The sequence below is a fragment of the Equus quagga genome, unplaced genomic scaffold (genome assembly GCF_021613505.1).
Source record: "Equus quagga isolate Etosha38 unplaced genomic scaffold, UCLA_HA_Equagga_1.0 270_RagTag, whole genome shotgun sequence".
Classification (NCBI taxonomy): Eukaryota; Metazoa; Chordata; class Mammalia; order Perissodactyla; family Equidae; genus Equus; species Equus quagga.
In genome coordinates, this window is record NW_025799872.1 from 1,249,576 (window position 1) to 1,273,972 (window position 24,397).

The 24,397-nt window shown below is 37.4% G+C and overlaps 1 protein-coding gene across 1 annotated transcript in view; it reads right to left on the bottom strand.

Annotated features, from left to right (window-relative positions):
* The window catches only part of LOC124233902 (centromere protein P-like), a 222,405-nt gene that overhangs the window by 173,224 nt on the left and 24,784 nt on the right, over positions 1-24,397 (bottom strand). Inside the window, exon 4 of the mRNA XM_046651189.1 lies at positions 21,441-21,529. Within this exon, the coding sequence (XP_046507145.1) occupies positions 21,441-21,529 (89 nt within the window). The remainder of the gene's footprint in view (positions 1-21,440; positions 21,530-24,397) is intronic.

The following is a 24,397-nucleotide window of genomic DNA, read 5'->3' on the forward strand; positions in this document are numbered from 1 at the left end:
CAAAGGAAACTGAAGAAAACCGGAAAACAAGACACAAAATGGGAGTGGTAGGCCCCCACGTCTCAATAATCACTCTAAATGTAAATGGATTGAACTCCCCAATCAAAAGACACAGAGTGGCAGGATGGATCAAAGAACAAGATCCAACAATATGCTGCCTCCAGGAAACACACCTCAGCCCCAAAGACAAACACAGACTCAGAGTGAAGGGATGGAGAACAATACTCCAAGCTAATAATGAACAAAAGAAAGCAGGTGTCGCTATACTAATATCAGACAAGATAGATTTCAAAGCAAAACAGACAAAGAAAGATAAAGAGGGACAGTATATAATGATAAAAGGGACTCTCCACCAAGAAGACATAACACTTATAAATATATACGCACCCAACACAGGAGCACCAAAATTTGTAAAGCAACTCTTAATAGAACTAAAAGAAGACATCAACAACAATACAATAATAGTAGGGGACCTCAACACACCATTAACACCAATGGACAGAACATCCAGACAGAAAATCAACAAGGAAATAATAGAATTAAATTAAAAATTAGACCAGATGGTCTTAATAGATATATATAGAACACTTCATCCAAAAACAGCAGGTTACACATTCTTCTCAAGTGCACATGGAACATTCTCAAGGATTGACCATATTTTGGGAACCAAAGCAAACATCAATAAATACAAGAGAGTTGAAATAATATCAAGCATCTTTTCTGATCATAACGCTATTAAACTAGAAATCAACTACAAGAAAGAAGCAGAGAAAGGTGCAAAAATGTGGAGACAAAACAACACGCTTCTCAACAAACAATGGATCATTGAAGGAATTAAAGAAGAAATCAAATATTATCTGGAGACAAATGAAAATGAGAACACGACATACCAAATCATTTGGGATGCAGCAAAAGCAGTCCTAAGAGGGAAATTCATTGCAATACAGGTTCACCTCACTAAACAAGAAAAAGCTCACGTAAGCAACCTCAAACGACACCTAACAGAACTAGAAAAAGAAGAACAAAGCCCAGAGTCAGTAGAAGGAGGGAAATAACAAAAATAAGAGCAGAAATAAACGATATTGAAACAAAAAAGACAATAGAAAGGATCAATGAAACAAAGAGTTGGTTCTTCGAAAGAATTAACAAAATTGACAAACCCCTAGCCAGACTCACCAAGAAAAGAAGAGAGAAATCGCAAATTAATAAAATCAGGAATGACAGAGGAGAAATCACAACAGATACCAATGAAATACAAGAGATCATAAGAGAATACTATGAAAAACTATATGCCAACAAATTGAACAACCTGGAAGAAATGGACAAATTCCTAGACTCCTACAATCTCCCCAAACTGAATCAGGAAGAAATGGAGAATCTGAATAGACCAATCACAAGTAAGGAAATAGAAACGGTAATCAAAAACCTCCCCAAAAACAAGAGTCCAGGACCAGACAGCTTCTCTGGAGAATTCTACCAAACATTCAAAGAAGACTTAATACCTATTCTCCTCAAACTGTTCCAGAAAATTGAGAAAGATGGAGAACTCCCTAACACATTCTATGAAGCCAACATCACTCTGATCCCCAAACCTGACAAGGACAACACAAAGAAGGAGAACTACAGGCCGATATCACTGATGAACATAGATGCAAAAATCCTCAACAAAATTTTGGCAAACCAATTACAGCAATACATCAAAAAGATTATACACCAGGATCAAGTGGGATTTATACCAGGGACACAGGGATGGTTCAACATCCGCAAGTCAATCAACGTGATACACTACATCAACAAAATGAAAAACAAAAACCACATGATCATCTCAATAGATGCAGAGAAAGCATTCGACAAGATCCAACACCCATTTATGATAAAAACCCTCAGTAAAATGGGTATAGAAGGAAAGTACCTCAACATAATAAAGGCCATATATGATAGACCCACAGCCAACATCATACTCAATGGACAAAAGCTGAAAGCCATCCCTCTGAGGACAGGAACAAGACAAGGGTGCCCACTTTCACCACTCCTATTCAACATAGTACTGGAGGTGCTGGCCAGAGCAATTCGGCAGGAAAAAGAAATAAAAGGAATCCAAATAGGTAACGAAGAAGTAAAACTCTCGTTGTTTGCGGACGACATGATCTTATACATAGAAAACCCCAAAGAATCCACAGAAAAACTATTAGAAATAATCAACAACTATAGCAAAGTAGCAGGGTATAAAATTAACGTGCATAAATCAGTAGCATTTCTATACACTAACAATAAACTAACAGAAAAAGAACTCAAGAACTCTATCCCATTCACAATCGCAACAAAAAGAATAAAATACCTTGGGATAAACTTAACCAAGGAAGTGAAGGATCTATACAATGAAAACTACAAGACTTTCTTGAAAGAAATAGGCGATGACATAAAGAGATGGAAAGACATTCCTTGCACATGGATTGGAAGAATAAACATAGTTAAAATGTCCATACTACCTAAAGCAATATACAGATTCAATGCTATCCCAATCAGAATCCCAAGAACATTCTTCACAGAAATTGAACAAACAATCCTAAAATTCATATGGGGGAACAAAAGACCGCGAATTGCTAAAGCAATCCTGAGCAAGAAAAACAGAGCCGGCGGAATCACAATCCCCGATTTCAAAACATACTACAAAGCTACAGTGATCAAAACAGCATGGTACTGGTACAAAAACAGGTCCACAGATCAATGGAACAGAATTGAAAGCCCAGAAATAAAACCACACATCTATGGACAGCTAATCTCCGACAAAGGAGCAGAGGGCCTACAATGGAGAAAAGAAAGTCTCTTCAACAAATGGTGCTGGGAAAACTGGACAGCCACATGCAAAAGATTGAAAATTGACCATTCTTTTTCACCACACACCAAAATAAACTCAAAATGGATCAAAGACCTAAAGATTAGGCCTGAGACAATAAGTCTTTTGGAAGAGAATATAGGCAGCACACTCTTTGACATCAGTTTCAAAAGAATCTTTTCGGACACTGTAACTCCTCAGTTGAGGGAAACAATAGAAAGAATAAACAAATGGGACTTCATCAGACTAAAGAGCTTCTTCAAGGCAAGGGAAAACAGAATTGAAACAAAAAAACAGCTCACTAATTGGGAAAAAATATTTACAAGCCACTTATCCGACAAAGGGTTAATCTCCATAATATACAAAGAACTCACACTGCTTAACAACAAAAAAACAAACAACCCAATCAAAAAATGGGCAGAGGACATGAACAGACATTTCTCAAAAGAAGATATGAATATGGCCAATAGACACATGAAAGATGCTCATCATCGCTAATCATCAGGGAAATGCAAATCAAAACTACACTAAGATATCACCTTACCCCCGTTAGATTGGCAAAAACATCCAAAACCAAGAACGACAAATGTTGGAGAGGTTGTGGAGAAAGAGGAACCCTCATACACTGTTGGTGGGAATGCAAACTGGTACAGCCACTATGGAAAACAGTATGGAGATTTCTCAAAAAGTTAAAAATAGAAATACCCTATGACCCAGCCATCCCATTACTGGGTATCTATCCTAAGAACCTGATATCAGATATCTCAAGAGTCCGTTGCACCCCTATGTTCATCGCAGCATTATTTACAATAGCCAAGACGTGGAACCAGCCTACATGCCCAGAAACTGATGATTGGATAAAGAAGATGTGGTATATATACACAATGGAATACTACTCAGCCATAAAAAAAGACGAAATTGGCCCATTCACAACATTGTGGATGGACCTCGAGGGCATTATGTTAAGCGAAATAAGTCAGTCAGAGAAAGACGAACTCTATATGACTCCACTCATAGGTGGAAATTAGTATATTGAGAAGGAGATCTGATCGGTGGTTACCAGGGAAAAGGGGGGGTGGGGGGAGGGTACGGAGGGGGAAGTGGTGTACCCACAACATGACTAACAAAAATGTACAACTGAAACCTCAAAAAAAAAAAAAAAAAGTAAATAATTTTAAAATCAAAAAAAAAAAAAAAAGGAAAATGGAACAGAAAGAGTGTTGAAAGAAATAACAGAAGAAAATTTCCCAAATCTAGGGATTTGAGGGAGAAACGTGTGTGGAGGAAGCTTTCAGATCTCCTAGGTCAATGTAAAAAGACCTACTGCAAGGCATACAATAGTAAAAATGGCAAAAATGAATGACAAAGAAAGAATATTCAGGGCAGCAAGGTAGAAAAAAATAACCTAAACAGGAACACCTATCAGACTTTCAGCAGATTTCTCTACAGAAACCTTACAAGCTAGGAGAGAATGGACTGACATATTCAAAACTTTACAGGATAAAAATCTTCAGCCAAGAATACTCTATCCAGAAAAAATATCCTTCAGATATGAGGGAGAAATTAAATCTTTTCCAGACAAACAAAAGCTAAGGGACTTTGTAACCAAAAGACCTCCCCTACAAGAAATCCTCAAGAAGGCTCTCATACCTGAAAAAAGAAACAAAGGAGAAAGGGGTCACAAATCACAGAGTAGGGAGACCCATAGATAGAACTGGAATAGGATAGCAAATATTCATGTGTAGCATTAGGATAAAGGGAAGGAAACCACCAAAGCAAAGACAATCATATCACTCTAACCACAAACTCACAACACAAGTTGGAATAAGAGATGAAAATAATAATTTAGGAGGGGAAGAGGAAAAGGACTAAATCAGTCTAGGCAAAGGAAGTAAGAGACCACCAGAAAATGGACTACATTATACAAGAGATTCTGAATACAAACTTCAGGGTAGCCACTAAACTAAAAAGAACAGAGACACAAAACATAAATAAGGAGAAATCTAGAAACCCAGCATAAGAAATTGCAGAAGTCAATGGGTAGGCTAAAACACACAAGACGAGAAACAAAGGTAACCCAGGAAAACCGGATAACGAGCGACAGAATGACAGCATTAAGCCCTCATGCATCAATACTCACCCTCAATGTAAAAGGATTGAACTCTCCAATAAAAACATACAAAGTGGCAAAATGGATTAAAGAACAAGATCCAACAATTTGTTGCCTCCAGGAAACACACCTCAGCTCCAAGGACAAACACAGGCTCAGAGCGCAGGGGTGGAAGACAATAGTCCAAGCTAATACCAAACAAAAGAAACCAGGTGTCGCAATACTTATACCAGACAAAACATTTCAAAATAAAGCAGGTAAAGAAAGACACAGAGGGATAATACATAATGATCAAAGGGACACTTCATCAAGAAGAAGTAATGATTATAAATATCTATGCACTCAACACAGGAGCACCAAAGTTCATAAAGCAACTATTAACAAACCTAAAAGAAGGTATCAAAAATAACACAATAATAGTAGGGGACCTCAACAACCCACTCACATCAATGGACAGATCATCCAAATAGAAAATCAACAAGGAAACAGTGGAGCTAAATGAAAAGTTAAAACAGTTGCACTTAATAGACATATATAGAACACTTCACCCAAAAACAGCAGACTACACATCCTTCTCAAGCACACATGGAACATTCTCAAGGATAGACCATATGTTGGGAAACAAGGCAAGCCTGTACAAATTTAAAAAATTGAAATAGTAACAAGCATCTTCTCTGATCATAATGTTATAAAGCTAGAAATTAATTACAAGAAAAAAGCTGAGAAAGGCACAAGGATGTGTAGACTAAACAATACTATTGAACCAGCAATGGACATCATACTCAATAGGCAAAAACTGAGCGCCATCCCCTGAAAACAGGAATGAGACAAGGATGCCCTCTATCACCACTCTTATTTCACATAGTACTGGAGGTTTTGGCCAGAGCAATTAGGCAAGAAAAATGAATAAAAGGAATTCAAATAGGGAGGGAAGAAGTGCAACTCTCGCTGTTTGCAGACGACATGATCTTATATACAGAAAACCACAAAGAATCCATTGGAAAACTTTTATAAGTTATCAACAACTACAGCAAAGTTGCAGGGTATAAAATCAATTTACATAAATCAGTAGCATTTCTATACTCTAATAATGAACCAACTGAAAAAGAACTCAAGAACACAATACCATTCGCAATCGCAACAAAAAGAATAAAATATCTTGGGATGAACTTAACTAAGAAAGTGAAAGACTTATACAACGAAAATTACAAGGTTTTTCTGAAAGAAATGGATGACGACATAAAGAGATGGAAAGACATTCCATGCACATGGATTGGAAGAATAAACATAGTTAAAATGTCCATTCTACCTGAAGCAATCTACAGATTCAATGCCATCCCAATCAGAATCTCAAGGACATTCTTTAAAGAAATTGAACAAAGAATCCTAAAATTCATATGGGGCAACAAAAGACCCCGAATTGCTAAAGCAATCCTGAGAAAAAAGAACATAGCTGGAGGTATCACAATCCCTAACTTCAAAACATACCAAATAGCATGGTACTGGTATAAAAACAGGTGCACAGATCATGGAACAGAATTGAAAACCCAGAAATAAAACCACACATCTATGAACACCTAATCTTCGACAAAGGAGCTGAGGACATACAATGGAGAAAAGGAAGTCTTTTCAGCAAATGGTGCTGGGAAAACTGGAAAGCCACATGTAAAAGAACGAAAATCAACCATTCTTTTTCACCATTCACCAAAATAAACTCAAAATAGATCAAAGACCTAAAGCTGAGACCTGAAACCATAAGGCTTCTAGAAGAAAATGTAGGCAGTACACTCTTTGACATCAGTATTAAAAGGATCTTTTCGGACACCATGTCTTCTCAGACAGGGAAACAACAGAAAGAATAAACAAATGGGACTTCATCAGACCAAAGAGCTTCTTCAAGGCAAAGGAAAAAAAGAACCCACTAACTGGGAAAAAATATTTGCAAGTAATACATCTGACAAAGGCTTAATATCCATAATATATAAAGAACTCACACAACTCAACAACAAAAAAATCAAACAACCCGATCAAAAAATGGGCAGGAGACATGAACAGACATTTCTCCAAAGAAGATATACAGATGGCCAATAGGCACATGAAAAGATGTTCATCACTGCTGATCATCAGAGAAATGCACATCAAAACTACAGTAAGATATCACCTTACACCCATTAGAATGACAAAAGTAACTAAAACAAATAGTAACAAATGTCGGAGAAGTTGTGGAGAAAAAGGAACCCTCATACACTATTGGTGGGAATGCAAACCGGTGCAGCCACTAGGGAAAACAGTATGGAGATTCCTCAAAAAGTTAAAAATAGAACTACCATACGATCCAGCTATCCCACTACTGGTTATCTATCCAAAGAGCTTGAAGTCAGCAATTCCAAAAGTCCCATGCACCCCAATGTTCACTGAAGCATTATTTACAATAGCCAAGACGTGGAAGCAACCTAAGTGCCCATCAACAGATGACTGGATAAAGAAGATGTGGTATACATATACAGTGGAATACTACTCAGCCATAAAAAAGAACAAAACTGTCCCATTTCCAACAACATGGATGGACCTTGAGGGAATTATGTTAAGTGAAATAAGCCAGATAGAGAAGCACAATCTCTGTATGACTCCACTCATATGAGGAATTTGAACATGTGGACAAAGAGAACAGATTAGTGGCTACCAGGGAAAAGGTGGGGTGGGGGGTGCGCACAAAGGGTGAAGGGGTGCACATACAACACGACTGACAGACAATAATGTACAACTGAAATTTCACAAGATTGAACCTATCATTAACGCAATAAAAAAAAAAGAACAAGACAAGGATGCCCACTTTTGACCCTTCTAGTTCACAGTTTAGTAGAATTTCTAATCAGAGAAATTAGGCAAGAAAAAGAAGTAAAAAGTATCTAATTGTAAAGGAAGAAGGAAAACTATTCACAGACGCCAAGATTTTACATATTTAGAAAATCCTAAAGAATTTACAAAATCTGTTAAAGCTAACACTCAAAATCAGAAAAGTTGCAGGATACAAGGGCAATGCACAAAAATCACTTACATTTCTACATACTAGTGATAAACAACGTGAAAATAAAACAACTACATTTACAATGCCATCCAAAAGAATAAAACACGTAGGAATAAATCTACCCAAGGAAGTTCAAACTTGTACACTGAAAACTGCAAAACATTACTGAAAGATATTAAAGAAGACCTAAATAAATGGAAAGACATCTGTGTTCATGGTCAAGAGACTTAATACTGTGAAGGTGGCAACACACTCCAAAGTTATCTACAGATTCAACACAATCCCTATTAAAATCTCAATGGCCTTCTTCTGCAGAAACGGAAAAGTCAACCCTAAAATTCATATGGAATTGAAAGGGAGAGTGAATACCCAAAACAATCTTGAAAAAGGAGAAAAAAACTGGAAAACTCATATCTCCCTATTTCATAAATCAACAGTAATCAAAACAGCGTGGAACTGGCAAAAGCATAAACATAAGGATCAAAGGTACAGAATGGAGAGTCCAGAAGTACACACCACAGATCTATGGTCAAGTGATTTTTGACAAGGATGCCATAATCACTCAGTGGGGGTAAGAACAGTGTGCTTCAAAGAGTGTTGCTGCAAACAAATGAAGTGGAACCCTTACTTCAGGCAACGTGCAAAAATTAATTCAAAATTGATGAAGACCTATATACGAAAGCTAAAAGTATAAAATTCAGAAGAAAACATAGAGGCAAACATTTGACCTTGGATTTGGCTATGGCCTCTTAAATATGACAGTAAAATTATGAACAGCAAAACAAAAAAGACAAAGCAGACTTCATAAAAATTAAATCTTTTGTGCATCAAAGCACATTACCAAGAGAGGGAAAAAGACAAACTACGCAGTGACATTTGCAAACAGAGATCTGATAAGGGTCTAGTACCCAGAATATATCAAGAACTCTTTTTTAAAACAGCATAAAAATCATAAAAATGCTGCAACAATCTATCATGAACACTGTTGAAAGAAATGCAACAGAAAGTATCAACAAAAAGAAATGATAGATAAAAAGGAGAATCGAATGAATAGTTTAGAACTAAAAATACAATAAATCAAATACAAAGCTCACTAGATGGTTCCACAGCAGAATGGAGATGGCAGGGGAAAGAATCTGTGAGCTTCAAGACAGATCAACACAAATTACCCAAATCAACAGAGAAAACAAAACAAACTTGGGGAATAAAAAAGAGAAAAGATCCTCAGGGAGTTGTGAAATAATAACAAAAGGTTTAACCTTCATGTCATCAGTCTCATAAGAAGGGAAAGGGCTTGGGGCTGAAAAAGTATTTGAAGAAGGAAGTACTGAATAGTTCCCAAATCTGACTAAAAGAACATGCCTACAGATCCACAAAGATGTCTAAGCCTAGATAAATGATGACCACATTTATACAAATTAAAGACAAATTTTTTTTGTTTGTTTTATCTCCTGAAAGTCCCCCAGTAAACAGTTGTGTATTTTTAGTTGTGGGTCCTTCTAGTTATGGCATGTGGGACGCCACCCCAACGTGGCCTGACGAGCGGTGCCACGTCTGTGCCCAGGATCCGAACTGGTGAAACCCTGGGCCGCTGCAGCAGAGCGCGTGAACTTAACCACTCGGCCACAGGACCAGCCCCAGAAAATTTCTTGTAAGCAGGCAAAGAGAAATGAGGCATTAAAAATAAGGGAACAATGATTTGAACGACTGTGTCTTTCTCATCAAAAACCATGGGGGTCAGAAGCAAGTAGCACAGCATTTTTCAAGTGCTGAAAGAAAAAAACTGTCAAACTAGAATTCTATATCTAGAGAAAATCTTCTTCAGGAATGAGAGTAAAATAAAGACGTTCCTACATGAAACAAATTAAAATAAGTTGTTGCCAGACACATCATTCACAAGGTTTCTTTCAGCTCTTGAGTTTATTTAAAATAGCTGATGGAAAGTCTTTGTCTAGTAAGTCCAATGTCTGGGCTTCCTCAGGGAGTTCCCATTGATTGACTGGGTTTTTTTTCCTTGTGTATGAGCCATACTTTCTTGTTTTGTTTGTTTTGTGTTTTGCCTGTCTTTTAACTTTTGTTGAAAACTCAACATTTTATTTTTATTTTTCGGTAAGGAAGATTGACCCTGAGCTAACATCTGTCGCCAATCTTCCTCTTTTTGCTTGAGGAAGGGTGGCCTTGAGTTAACATCTTCCTCTATTTTGTTTGTGGGACACCACCAAAACATGGCTTGATGAGTGGTGTGTCCGTCTGCACCTGGAATCCGAACCTGTGAACCCCAGGCTGCCAAAGCAGGGCAGACAAACTTAACCACTCAAGCCACTAGGCTGGTCCCCAGTTTAAACAATATAACACGGCAATTCTCGAAATCAGATTCCCCTTCTCCCTAGGGTTTGTTGCTGTTTTTGTTCTTGTTTGTTTAGTGACTTTTCTGAACTCACCTGTAAAGTCTGTGCTATGTTTTGTGTGGCTACTGAAGTCTCCATTCAGTTTGCTAATATTTGAACAAAGATTTACTTAAACACCTAGCACCCGTATGTCTCCCAGTCTGCAAGAGGCTCCTTCTGTGTGTTGGGATGCACCTTGACACTCAGCAAGGCAACTGCTTGTACAACCTTAGCCTTTGCCTCCTGCTTTGGCAGAGCCTCACTATCAGCAGAGGGAGCACCTGGGGCCATCTCAGGCCTTTCCTGTGCACATATACAACCAACACAGGGGCAGGGTGTTCCAGATTCCCAGGAATATGTCAGAGCTTTTCAAAGTCCCGATGGCCGACCCATTCTCCAGCTTTTCCTTTTAAGCTTTTTGGTTAACCTTTTAACTGCCCCAGCTGTTAACCACCACCTCAGGCAACCATGAAGTTTAAAATTGCCTCCAAATATCTTCGGCAAACACTTCCAGAGAAAAGGCTTTCAGATTGGATGAGTGCTGAGTCAGGTCAACTAAATACAGCTTTGCAAGTGAGACCTTTCAGGGAACCAGAAACAGTTCAGGGGCCAGCCCAGTGGTGTAGCAGTTAAGTATGCATTTGCCGGTTCAGATCCCAGGTGCAGACCTATGCACTGCTTGTCAAGCCACACAGTGGCAGGCATCCCACATATAAAGTAGAGGAAGGTGGGCATGGATGTCAGCTCAGGGCCAGTCTTCCTCAGCAAAAAGAGGAGGATTGGCGGCAGATGTTAGCTCAGTGCTAATCTTCCTCCAACAACAACAACAACAACAAAAAACCAGTTCCAACAATGACAATTCCCCAGAAACGAGGCTGCGAATGAGTATGAACCTATCTGCTCCTTCTGGCGGCTGCTGGGCCTGTTGGTCATCATAGGGATTGTTGGTTTTTGGTTGTCAAGGCCACCACAGAGTTGGTAAGGGAGATATGAAAAAAGGGCATTTAAAAAGCCACAAAACTCACTCTTCTTACCAAGGTTCTGCTATTTTTCCTGAATAAATGCTCCCTGATTGCTACAAACCTTTGCTCCATTTCAAGAGTTTTGAAAATCTAGATTCTGACAGTTTTTGCTAGTTTCTTGCTGCTTTTACAGAGGAGAAAACCTTCAAAGGTACTTACCTATTCTGCTAGTATCACTGATATCTACGCCTTGGATTCTAAAAGGACTCAGACAGGGCTCTGTATCAACCACGTGTTTTCTGTGTTCTGGTGCTTTGACATCTGGGGCCTTGCTGACCCTGGAGAGACTGTCTCTCCCAAGGTTAGCCAACTCCCAGAGAGAGTAAACAACTTGCTTCTGAGTGTGCTTTTCAAATGCAATCCAACCAGTCCAGAGCTCACACTCCAACCGCATCCTTTATTGGGCTCTCAAACTCTGGCCATTATCTACCTGCCCTAATGACCGTAGGGTCAGGCCCCAGATAATGAGGGACAGGTCCTCTGCTCCAGTGCCTCCTGAAACGATTCAAACTAGCAAAGCCCAAGCCTGCTCCTCCCTCAGAAACCACAACAAAGGCCCTGCCCAGTTCCCCCTCGACCTCTGCCTCCTGACCTACTCCAGCGCTTCTCTCTGAGGCCCTTGGTGACATGGTGTGCCCCTCCTCCTGGGAATCGTGAGTGACAAACTATCTTTTCAATAGCGATCATCTCCTGATTTGTTGGCCTTACCATACTCAAATCATAATAAAACCTATTAAAATAGGCTCCCATGCATTTGTTCCTAATTCTTAAATATTAGCCATGCAGTACACATGAGCATAGATGTTTATGTCAAATATACGCTGTTGGTTCCCAAAGATAGCAGAAAGACTACGCCAGACTATATAAACAGTAGTGCTGAGGTTTATTTTCTCCATATTTGGTCACTCAGGCAAATGGTCCTGTTAGAGTTGATGAACTCACTGAGACTAGTTCTTAGAGAGATCTCACAAACTGGTCTTCATGGCAGCTACAGTTATATTTCTACGAATGTGACTAATTTGGGGCAGCTCTCAATCATCAAAGTAAATGGCTCCCTGAAGCCACTTTGAAGCTAATCTTGGTGAGCTTATCAGAACTTGGAATAAAAACTCCATGAGACCTCTGGTGGAATTCAGCATAGGGATTCTTGGAAAAATCCTCAAAATACCCTTAGACATGTGAAAAATGAGCATGTGTGTGTAATAATCATTCAGCTTACCCTGTGCAATGATTAATCTGAGGAGTAGTTTCTTACCAAAGCCTTTCAGGTTATAGCTTTTTAAGCTTTTCTGTGTTTTTTTCCCAAAAAGAGTGCCTTTAAAAAAAGAACACTGAAGAAAACATATGGCACATAGAATTCATTCTTGAGGAATTTCTATAACTGGATGAGTTGAGTACATTGTAAATAGTGGTGGGCATATATACTTACTGAAGGAGTTTAGGAATCTGTGCCACAAGTAATACCAAACAATAAGCAATCTGTAGATGAAGTAATTCCATGTAGAGTGGGTGACCCACAGGAACAGTGTTTTGCAGATCCAGTTGTGCTGAGAAGCAGTCCCCAAATATTGGCAATCATTCCATGTTGTAAAGGAGAGACCACAGTCACGGATTTTCTTCTAATAGCTCTATCATTCCAATTCCAATAACTTTCATTATTTCTCAGAAAGATTTTTATTCTTTGATTCGTAAAATATAAACTTTTGGAATAGACCAGAACCTTGCAAATAATTTTATCCAGTTCCTTCATTTTGCAGATAAAGAAAGGGCTCCACTGAGATTAAATATCTTTCCTAATTCAGTTGCAGTAGTCACTAGTTTAAGGAAAAAACTCACCCACTGAAATATGTCATATGAAGGTATACTGTCCTTGTTATCACATATTTGTAATTTACACTAAGGAAAAGACATACATACTAAGTGATCATAATACAAAGGCAAAATGTGATACATTTTTCAAGAGTAACTAGAGTTGATAACCAGCTGGGTACGATCAGGCAAGGCTGGCTCCCTGACCTACTCACAGTCACCCTCTCAACGAGGCGTTCCCCGGCCATGCTGTTTAAAGATGGATACCTCTCCCTCACACTGTACATTCCCTATCTCCCATTCTACTTTACTTTTCTTCATACCACTGACCTCCATCTAATGTATTATTTACTTTACACATCATTTTTGTTTACTGCTTGTTTCCCTTATTAGAAAACAAGTTTATGGAGGGAGGGATGTTTTGTTTTGTTCACAGCTACATATTAAGCACATTCAACAGTGCTTGCCACATAGTAGGTGTGCACTTATCCCATTATTGCTTACCACCCATTACTGGTTTTGCTCATTCACTTGTTTGTCAGCTTCATGAAGTCAGAAACTATATTCTTGTTCATCATTATATTCTTAAAGACTAATACAGTACAAAGTATATAACATGCTTTCAATACACAGTATTTATTTATTTTTAAATTTACATACTGGAGCAGAAGAGGTATACTTTGAGCCTGGAAAATCTTTTCATGCCAGAATCTAAGTAAGTGCTCAAAAATATGATGAGGGAATATTATATGTATTCAGGAGCCATCTTAAAGGGGTTCCCATTGGTCAAGTCTAACATAATTTGAATACCAAAATAAATAAGAAGAATGAGGAATTATAAATTATTGGAAAAAATAAGGACAAATGAAACTATACCTAAAATATATAGATATGTACACATAGACACACATACACAGGGGAGAAGGGAGATCTGTTTCCAAGCACAAGGCCTAGTGCCTGTTGAGAAATGTGGAGGAAAGGTTGGAATTGAAAAATCGTCATTTTGTAACCATCACTGTAAAGAGCGGGTCAGATAAGAATCATCAGGGATGCTAAACCTAGGGAGACATGTTAATGAAGAGTAGTGTCTGCACGGTCATAAAGTGTCTCCCCACAGACTGCCTACTAGCTGCAAGAGAGGAAAAAAAAAAGTGATGATACCACAGAGAATCTGGCAACAGTTTCACCAATTGATCAAAATTATCATCACCTGTGAGGACAGATATCTGAGAAGGACAAAACGTCACCCAGGCAGTATTTTGCCTGAGAATACATAACAGCAATTGATCATAAGATCAAAGACAAAATAGGGAACATTCTTTCGGGAAAAAAAGGTGGAAGAATGGTATTTTTTTTAAAGATGGCAAAGTTACAAAAGGCAAAGAAAGGCTCTGGAATTATTCCACATTCAAGAAACCTATAAATACAGGACAACTAAATGCAATACTTAACTCGAGACTGGATCATGTACTGCAGGGGAAAAGAAAATGCAATAAAGGACGTTATTAGATCAACTAACAAAATTGGAATATGCATGGCAAATTAGATAAAAGTACTACATCAATGTCAATTTATGAAATCAATCACTGCTATGAGTAGTAAGGGAATACCTCTATTCTTAGAAATGCACACCAAAGTATTTAGGAGACAGAGCCATGATATATGCATGTCTTCTAAAAAGGTTCCCTCAGAAGAGCAAGAGAAATGGTAAAAATCTGAATAAGTATGACAAATTATTAGTCCTCTCTTAAGTTCTTTAAATTACATTATGATGGTTGAAAGTAAAAAATCCTAACGTTGTCTGATGGAGTTTTCAGTGCATATATATGACTGTGATTCACATGAAAACTACAACATGAAGCAGGGAGGGAAAGGATCTCTATGGTTATAAGGTTTCCAGACTGTACTTGCAGGGGTAAAGTCTTAAATCTAAGTAGGCTGTTAAAAGTTATGTTATATATGTTGCAAGCCCTCTAGCAGCCAATATAAAAAATAATACAAACAGATATGGCCAAGAAGCCAGTAAATAAATTAAAATGGAATACTAAAAAGTATTGAAGTAATCCAAAAGAAAGCAGGAAATAGGAACGGAAGAATAAAAGAACAGAGGACACACAGAAAACAAAGAAGAAAATAAAAAAATAGTTGCATTAACACACAGCTACGTAATCATATATTTTCAAGGAAACACTGGAGATGCAGTGTTAAAACCTATTGTGATAGCTATTACAAATACTTTTTAACGTCTGAGAGAACAAATTACTCTCCAAAGGATGTAGGCCTATAAACAACAGCAGTTACTTCATTAGATCTTACAAGCCAAAGTGACATGATATTTTAATCTCCATCAAACAAGGGTGCAAAATATAAGCTCTTAATCATGTGATGAGGGAGTGAGCCAAGAAAAAAAAAATCTTAAAAACTACAATGGTCAAAGTTTAAACACACACGCTAGAGATACTCAGAGACAAGGAGAGAGAGAGAGAGAATGTTTGTTATATAAATTTTTAAAAAAGCACTTTACTTAAAAGCACTCTGAGTTACAATTCCTTCACTCCCCTTTACATCTCCATAAAAGGAACTCTATTACAGCACATACAGTTTTCCATTATATAAAGAAAATGTGTGTATGTGTTGGCTCTACAACTATAAGAGTGATTGTAATTTATTTATGTTTCCCAAGCATAGTCCAAACTTCACTAAATGTAAAACAGATGTTATGGATTTCTTTCACAAAATGTTGGCAACAACACATTTCAATTTCAACTAGAATAGTCAGAACAGTAAAATAACTCCAAATGTCTCTTTCTCAAAGATGAAGCAAAACACGAAAAGAAATTTAAAATAAAAATTCTACACTTCTATTTTAAAAATAAATTCCTAGGATATTAGGTCTAAAATCAGGTGCATATCAGAAGTTAATTCACTAAAATATTATCAATCACTCTCATACACTGCTGGTAGGAATGCAAAATGGTATGGTTGTTCTGGTAAAGAGTTTGGCAGTTTATTATAAATTTAAACATCTTCTTATCATATGACGCAGCAATCCCACTTCTGGTTACTTACCCTAGAGAAAAGAAAACTTGCATTCATAAAATCCTCTAATGAATGTTTATAGCAGCTCTATTCATAATCACCAAAACCTGGAAATAACCTGAATGTCCTCTAACAGGTGAATGGATAAACAAGCTAGTGTCCACAGTGGAACACAACTCAGAAATGAAAATATGGATGGATTTCAAAGGCATTATGCCAAGTAAGGAAGCTGGTCTCAAAAGGTTACACACTGTGTGATTTCATTTACTCAACATTTGGTAAAATGCGACACTCTAGTGATAAAGATAGAGCAGATTAACCAGGGGGTAAGAGTGGGGGAGGGTGTGACCATAAAGGGAGAGTGTGACGGATTTTCTGTGTTGCTGGAACTGTTTGATTCCTGATGGTGGTGGTAAGTACACAGAAACCATCCAATCTGAGTAACACAGAAAGAAAAGGTTGGGGCTGGCCCCATGGCCAAGTGGTTAAGTTCAGGAGTTCCGCTCTGGCGGCCCAGGGTTTTGCTGGTTTGGATCCTGGCCGCGGACCTAGTACTGCTCATCAGGCCATGCTGAGGCAGCATCCCACAGAGCAGAGCCAGAAGGACCCACAACTAGGATATACAACTATTTGCTGAGGGGCTTTGGGGAGAAGAAGAAGAAAAACCAAAAACAGAAAGAAAAGTTTAGAAAAAATGAATAGAGCCTCAGGGACCCATCAGACAACACTAAAAGGTTTTACATTCATGCCATCAGAAACCCAAGAGCAGAGGAGAAAAAGTGCTGAGCAAAAAACATATTTGAAGAAATAATGGCTGAAAATTTCCCAAATTTGGTAAAAAGACATAAGCTTACAACCCCAGAGAGGATAAACAAAAAAATCCATGGCTAAAAACATCATAATCAAACTATCAATAATTAAAGAAAAAGAAAATATCCTGAAACCTGTTAGAGAAAAACAGATACATTTCCTATAGGGGAAGCAGGATTCAAAGACAGTGGATTTCTCCACAGACACCACAGAGGCCAGAGAGAAGTGAAATGACATTTTTAAAGTACGGAAAGAAAAGAACTGTCAACCCAGAACTTAATATCCAGTGAAAATATCCTTCAGGAGCAAAGACATAGCAATGACATTCTCAGATGAAAGAAAACGAAAAGGATTTGTCCAAGTGAACCTACTCAAGAAGACATGCTAAAGAAAGTTCTTCAGACGAAAAGGAAATGATACCAGAGGGAAGCTTGGAATATCAGGAATGAAGAGTAAAATTAGTAAAAATCTACATAAATGTATGAGATTATTCTTCTTAAGTTCCTTCAAATACATAAAAAGGAAGAAAGTAAGAATTATAACATTATCCGATGAGGGTTTCAATGTAGGTAGAAACAATACACATCAAAACTGTAACATGAGGACATGAGAGTAAAGGAATCTATTTAGTAAAAGGTTCTATATGCCATTTAAAGTGGCAAAATATTAATTCTAGGTAGACTGTGATCCCTAGAACAACCAGTAATATATATAATTATAATACACGTATTTACATAACATGTAAGAGATATAGAAGAAAATCAAATTAAAATGGAATATTAAAAAATATTCAAATAATCCAGAAAAGGCATGAAGGAGAAAATATAAGAACAAAACAGAGAAAGAACAGAAATAACTACAAAGTGGGCAGACTTCAATCCAAACATATCAACAATTACATTAAATGTAAATGAATCATAGATCTAAATGTAAAAAGTAAAATTATAAAAATTTATAAAAAATTTGAGGACAGTTTTCATGACCTGAGGTTAGGCAAACAGTTCTCAGGCATCATACCAAAAACATGAGCTAAATATATACATAAAAGAAAGATAAACTGTCTTCTTGAAATAAAAAATTTTGCTCTTTCAAAGACACCATTAAGAAAATGAAAAGACAAGCTACAGAATGGGAGAAAATATCTGGAAATCACACTTATGACAAAGGCCTTGGATACAGAATATATAAAGAACTCTCAAAACAACAGTAAGGAAACAATCCGATGAAGCAATGAATAAAAGAGTTGAACATAAACTTCAGCAAAGAGGATAAACAGATGGCAATCAAGCCAGCACCCAGCAACAAGCATCAACATCTGCTGCTGGGGAGTCAAGTGCATGGAGAAAGACAGCCCCTGGAGGTGCAGACCTGGAGGAACGCCTGAGAGCTGAGGGGGGAGCTGGAACACTGAGGAAACCAGCCAGCTCCCAAAACTCCACCTAAGCATGAGGAAGAACTGAACTTGAATTTGAATCCATTGCTGCAAGAAGCTGAAGCCTGTGGTGTTTAAGGTAATAAAAGCCACGAAAATCCCAAATCCAGCTCAACAGTTAAGTACCTTGAATTAACTCTCATGCTAACACTGATAAAAGAAATGTGCCCATTTCTGGGCATAAATACTCTTCACTTCAGTCTCTACTGTTTTTCCACAATGTCTATCATTCAATAAAAAGTTATGAGACAAAAACTCAAGAAAAAAAAGATCTGTTGTAAACTAATCAGCAGAATCAGACTCAAAGATGATTCAGGTCTTGGTACTATTGGGCAGGGACTTTAAAATAACTAAGATTAAAAGTCATAAACACAGAAACAAGTACAGTGGTTGCTAGGGGCTGCAGCGAGAGAGAAATGGGGAGTTGTTTAATGGGTAGAGTTTCAGTTTTACAAGATGAAAAGAGTTATGGAGATGGGTGGTGGTGATGGCAGTACAACAATATGTACACTTAAAACTGTATACATAAAAATGGTTAAGAAGGTAAATTTTATGTTGTATATATTTTATTTACCACAACAAAAAAGACTGGGTGAACAAAAGATCTAGTACAAAGGAGTATGAAATAGTCTTGTATCCTGAAAGTGGTGGTGGTGGTTTCATGAAGCTACACAGGTGATAACATTGCATAGAACACGCATACACACACAAGTGCTTGTAAAACTAGGAAAATCTGAAAATGCCCTTTGGTTTTCACTAATGTCAATTTTCTAGTTTTGATAGTATAATTATGCAAGATGTTACCACTGTCAGAGGCTAGATGAAGGGTGTATGGAAACTTCTTGTATATTGTTTTTTTTGCTGCTTCTTGTGAATCTATAATTTTTCAAAATTAAAAGTTAAAAAATGTGTGTGTGTAGGAATTGATGTACTAAGATTGGCAAAATATTGATAATTGTTGAAGGTGCCTAATGGGCAGTTGTAGGTTAATTATGCTATTATTTTTTTGCATATTTGAAATTTTTCATAATAAAACAATAAAGAAAAAAATATACGTTAAAAGATCTAGTGGAAAAGCTGGACAACATGGATGAACAAATGGGCAGCATTTGAACAATTTCAGCAGAGAGAGAAATTAAGAATCAAATGAAAATGCTGGAAATAAAAAACATTACATTAGAGATGAAGAATTCCTCCAACGGGCTCATTGGCAAATTGGACTTCAGCTGAGGAAATGATCTGTGACCTTGAAGATAGGGTAATAGAAATTATCCAAACTGAAATGCAAAGAAAAAAAAAGTGAAAGAAATAGAACAGAGCATCCCAATGTGGAGAAAATATATCCAATGTTCTAACATACGTGTAATTAGAGCTGCAGAAGAACAGAGAACAGGACAGAAGAAGTATTTGAAAAGATATGGTTGGGAATTTTCACACAAATACACCCTAGAAATAGCACAGTCAAATTGTGGAAAAACAGAACAAAGAGAAATGTTTGAAGGCAGCCCAAAACACACACACCCACACCCACACACACAAAATAACAATGATAGAAGACTTCTTTTCACAACCCATGCAATCTAGAAGACACTTTAAAGATATCTTCATGTCAAAGAAAAACTGTCAACACAGTTGCCAATGGTCCACAACACACTCCTGGTTTTCCTCCCACTTCTCAAAGTTTCTTTTATAATTCCTTTGGAGGATCCTCTCTTCTGTTCAGCCAGCACATTTTAGAATTCCTCAAGGTTCAGTTCCAGTCCCTTTCCTATTTTCACTCTATATTCTCTCCACAATCTCATTCCTGCTCAAGGCTGTAACTTTCACTCCCTGGCAGATAACTCCAGTGTTGTATCTCCTACCTACACCCCTCCTGAGCTGCCTACTTCATATTTTCAGTTCAGTGTTTCACAGGCACTCAAATTCAACATGTCCAAACTGAACTCACAATCTCACCTGAGACGGCCCTCTTTCAACTTTCCCTATTTCAACAAATGCAATCATCATCTTCAAGGAGTCATCCCCATCAGCAACTCGTAACCCCCTATTCAACTACCAACGTGGCCATTCAATTGTGCTTCCTAAACATCCCCCAAATCCATCCAGCTCTCTTTCACAACTACCATTATTCTTATCCAAACTACAAACTTTTCTTGCCTGAACTTTTTTAATACACTAGTCACTGACTCTCCTGTATCCACTATTGCACCCCTTCAATCCCTTCTCCCTGCAGCATCCAGAATAATACTTTCTAGGATGTCACACTTGTGCCTTCCTTAGGCTCTGCTTAAAACCTTTCAACGGCCTCACATTGGTCTTAGGACTGTGACCAAACTGCTTATGCCAAACCACACATGGTGTGGCCCTTACATGCACACTTTGCTAGCCTCATCTTATACCACACTCCCCTGTCCTGCCCTCCTCCAGTCACTATGGCCTCCTGTCAGTTGCTGACAGATGCCATGCTCCCTCCTAGCAGTGCCTGTGCACAAGCTATTCTGTCTAGGACCTATTTGTTAGTCCATATCCACTCGTTTTTCGGATTTCAGCTCAAGTTTCAGGAGATCGTTCCATATTCCCCCAAGAGTCAGATCCCTGATGTATGCTTCAACAGCATATGTAACTCTTCTCTGTAGCATTTAACACAAACTCTATTTTAGATTATTTTTACGATTATTTAATATCTGACTTTTCCACTAGGCTACAAATCCCATGAAGATGAAAGATTATATCTGTTTTTGCTCACATTTTCATTTTAATGCCTAGCACATAGTGAATGTATAATAAATATTTATTGAAGAAAACAACAATAGAGATGAAGAATATAGGCTTAAATATAACCCATAATAATGGTGTTACGCTTTCAGAGATGTTTTGATATTTACTTACCAAGATAAAAGAAAAGGCAAATTTAAAACTGTAGAGTGAAACTAATCCCTAAAAGAATAAATTTTTAAAATATTTTACCTGGACACAAATTCACTTAATTCTGAATATTCGGTGGGCTCCATTATTATGTTGAGGTCAGTAATAACAGAAGATAAACTCTTCTTATTCTAAAATAAAGAAAACAAAATTTATGTATCAGAGCACAGTAAACTTTTAAACAGAAAGACAAAAATACTTTAAAAATATGCAAAATGAAATTCCACCAAGTAACAGAAAAAGATAATCAAGAAAACGTACTGAAAATATCAGGTATTTGTTAAAAGAATAAAAGTAGATCCTTGCTACATACCAAAAATCTAAATGAACTCCAATAAATGAATTACTTACTTAAATGTAAACACTGAAACTATAAACTATAAAATATTAGGAGGAAATAGAAACATTTAAATGATTACTGAGTGAGGAAGAACTTTCTACACAAACAATAATAGAAAAAAATAAGTGAATACAATTACATAAAAAACTCAAAATACCTATATAAAAAATGACTTTATAACTAAAAGAGAAACAGTAAACTGAGGAAAATTTTTACCATAAACACGACAAAGAGATATGAAACCTGAAAAGAAAAAGGCAAAAGACATGAACTACAAACTGAATCAGGAAGAAATAGAGAATCTGAATAGACCAATCAGAAGTAAAGAAATAGAAACAGTAATCAAAAACCTCCCCAAAAATAAGAGTCCAGGACCCCACAGCTTCTCTGGAGAATTCTACCAAACATTCAAAGAAGATTTAATACCTATCCTTCTCAAACTATTCCAGAAAATAAAAGAAGATGGAGCACTCCCTAATACATTCTATGAAGCCAACATCACCCTGATCTCCAAACCTGACAAGGACAACACAAAGAAGGAAAACTACAGTCCAATATCACTGATGAACATAGATGCAAAAATCCTCAACAAAATTTTCGCAAACCGAATACAGCAATACATCAAAAAGATTATACACCATGATCAAGTGGGATTTATACCAGGGACACAGGGATGGTTCAACATCCGCAAGTCAATCAACATGATTCACTACATTAACAAAATGAGAAACAAAAACCATGTGATCAGGGGCTGGCCCCGTGGCCGAGTGGTTAAGTCCTCACACTCCACTGCAGGCGGCCCAGTGTTTCGTTGGTTCAAATCCTGGGCGCGGACATGGGACTGCTCATCAAACCATGCTGAGGCAGCGTCCCACATGCCACAACTAGAAGGACCCACAAAGAAGAATATACAACTATGCACCAGGGGGCTTTGGGGAGAAGAAGGAAAAAAATAAAATCTTTAAAAAGAAAACCACATGATCATCTCAATAGATGCAGAGAAAGCATTCGACAAGATCCAACACCCATTATGATAAAAACCCTCAATAAAATAGGTATAGAAGGAAAGTACCTCAACATAATAAAGGTCATATATGACAAACCCACAGCCAACATCATACTCAACGGACAAAAACTGAAACCCATCCCTCTCAGAACAGGAACAAGACAAGGGTGCCCACTTTCACCACTCTTATTCAACATAGTACTGGAGGTGTTGGCCAGAGCAATTCGGCAGGAAAAAGAAATAAAAGGAATCCAAATAGGCAATGAAGAAGTAAAACTCTCGCTGTTTGCAGACAACACGATCTTATATATAGAAAAGCCCAAAGAATCCATAGGAAAACTATTAGAAACAATCAACAGCTAAAGCAAAGTTGCAGGGTATAAAATCAACATACATAAATCAGTAGCATCTCTAAACACTAACAATGAACTAACAGAAAAAGAACTCAAGAACTCAATCCCATTCACAATCGCAACAAAAAGAATAAAATACCTTGGGATAAATTTAACCAAGGAAGTGAAAGATCTATACAATGAAAACTACAAGACTTTCTTGAAAGAAATTGATGACGACATAAAGAGATGGAAAGACATTCCATGCACATGGATTGGAAGAATAAACATAGTTAAAATGTCCATTCTACCTGAAGCAATCTACAGATTCAATGCTATCCCAATCAGAATCCCAATGACATTCTTTACAGAAATTGAACAAAGAATCCTAAAATTCATATGGGGCAACAAAAGACCCCAAATTGCTAAAGCAATCCTGAGAAAGAAGAACATAGCTGGAGGTATCACAATCCCTGACTTCAAAACATACTACAAAGCTACAGTAATCAAAACAGCATGGTACTGGTACAAAAACAGGTGCACAGATCAATGGAACAGAATTGAAAACCCAGAAATAAAACCACACATATATGGACAGCTAATCTTCGACAAAGGAGCTGAGGGCCTACAATGGAGAAAAGAAAGTCCCTTCAACAAATGGTGCTGGGAAAACTGGACAGCCACATGCAAAAGATTGAAAATCGACCATTCTTTTTCACCATTCACAAAAATAAACTCAAAATGGATCAAAGACCTAAAGATTAGGCCTGAAACAATATGTCTTCTAGAAGAGAATATAGGCAGTACACTCTTCGACATCAGCTTCAAAAGAATCTTTTCGGACACCATAACCCCTCAGACGAGGGAAACAATAGAAAGAATAAATAAATGGGACTTCATCAGACTAAAGAGCTTCTTCAAGGCAAGGGAAAACAGGATTGAAACAGAAAAACAGCCCACTAACTGGGAAACAATATTTACAAGTTATTTATCCGACAAAGGGTTAATCTCCATAATATATAAAAAACTCACAGCTCAACAACAAAAAAATCAAACAACCTGATCACAAAATGGGCAGGAGACATGAACAGACATTTCTCCAAAGAAGATATACAGATGGCCAATAGACACATGAAAAGATGCTCATCATCACTAATCATCAGGGAAATGCAAATCAAAACTACACTAAGATATCACCTTACACCTGTTAGAATGGCAAAAATATCCAAAACCAAGAGTGACAAATGTTGGAGAGGCTGTGGAGAAAAGGGAACCCTCATACACTGTTGGTGGGAATGCAAATTGGTGCAGCCACTATGAA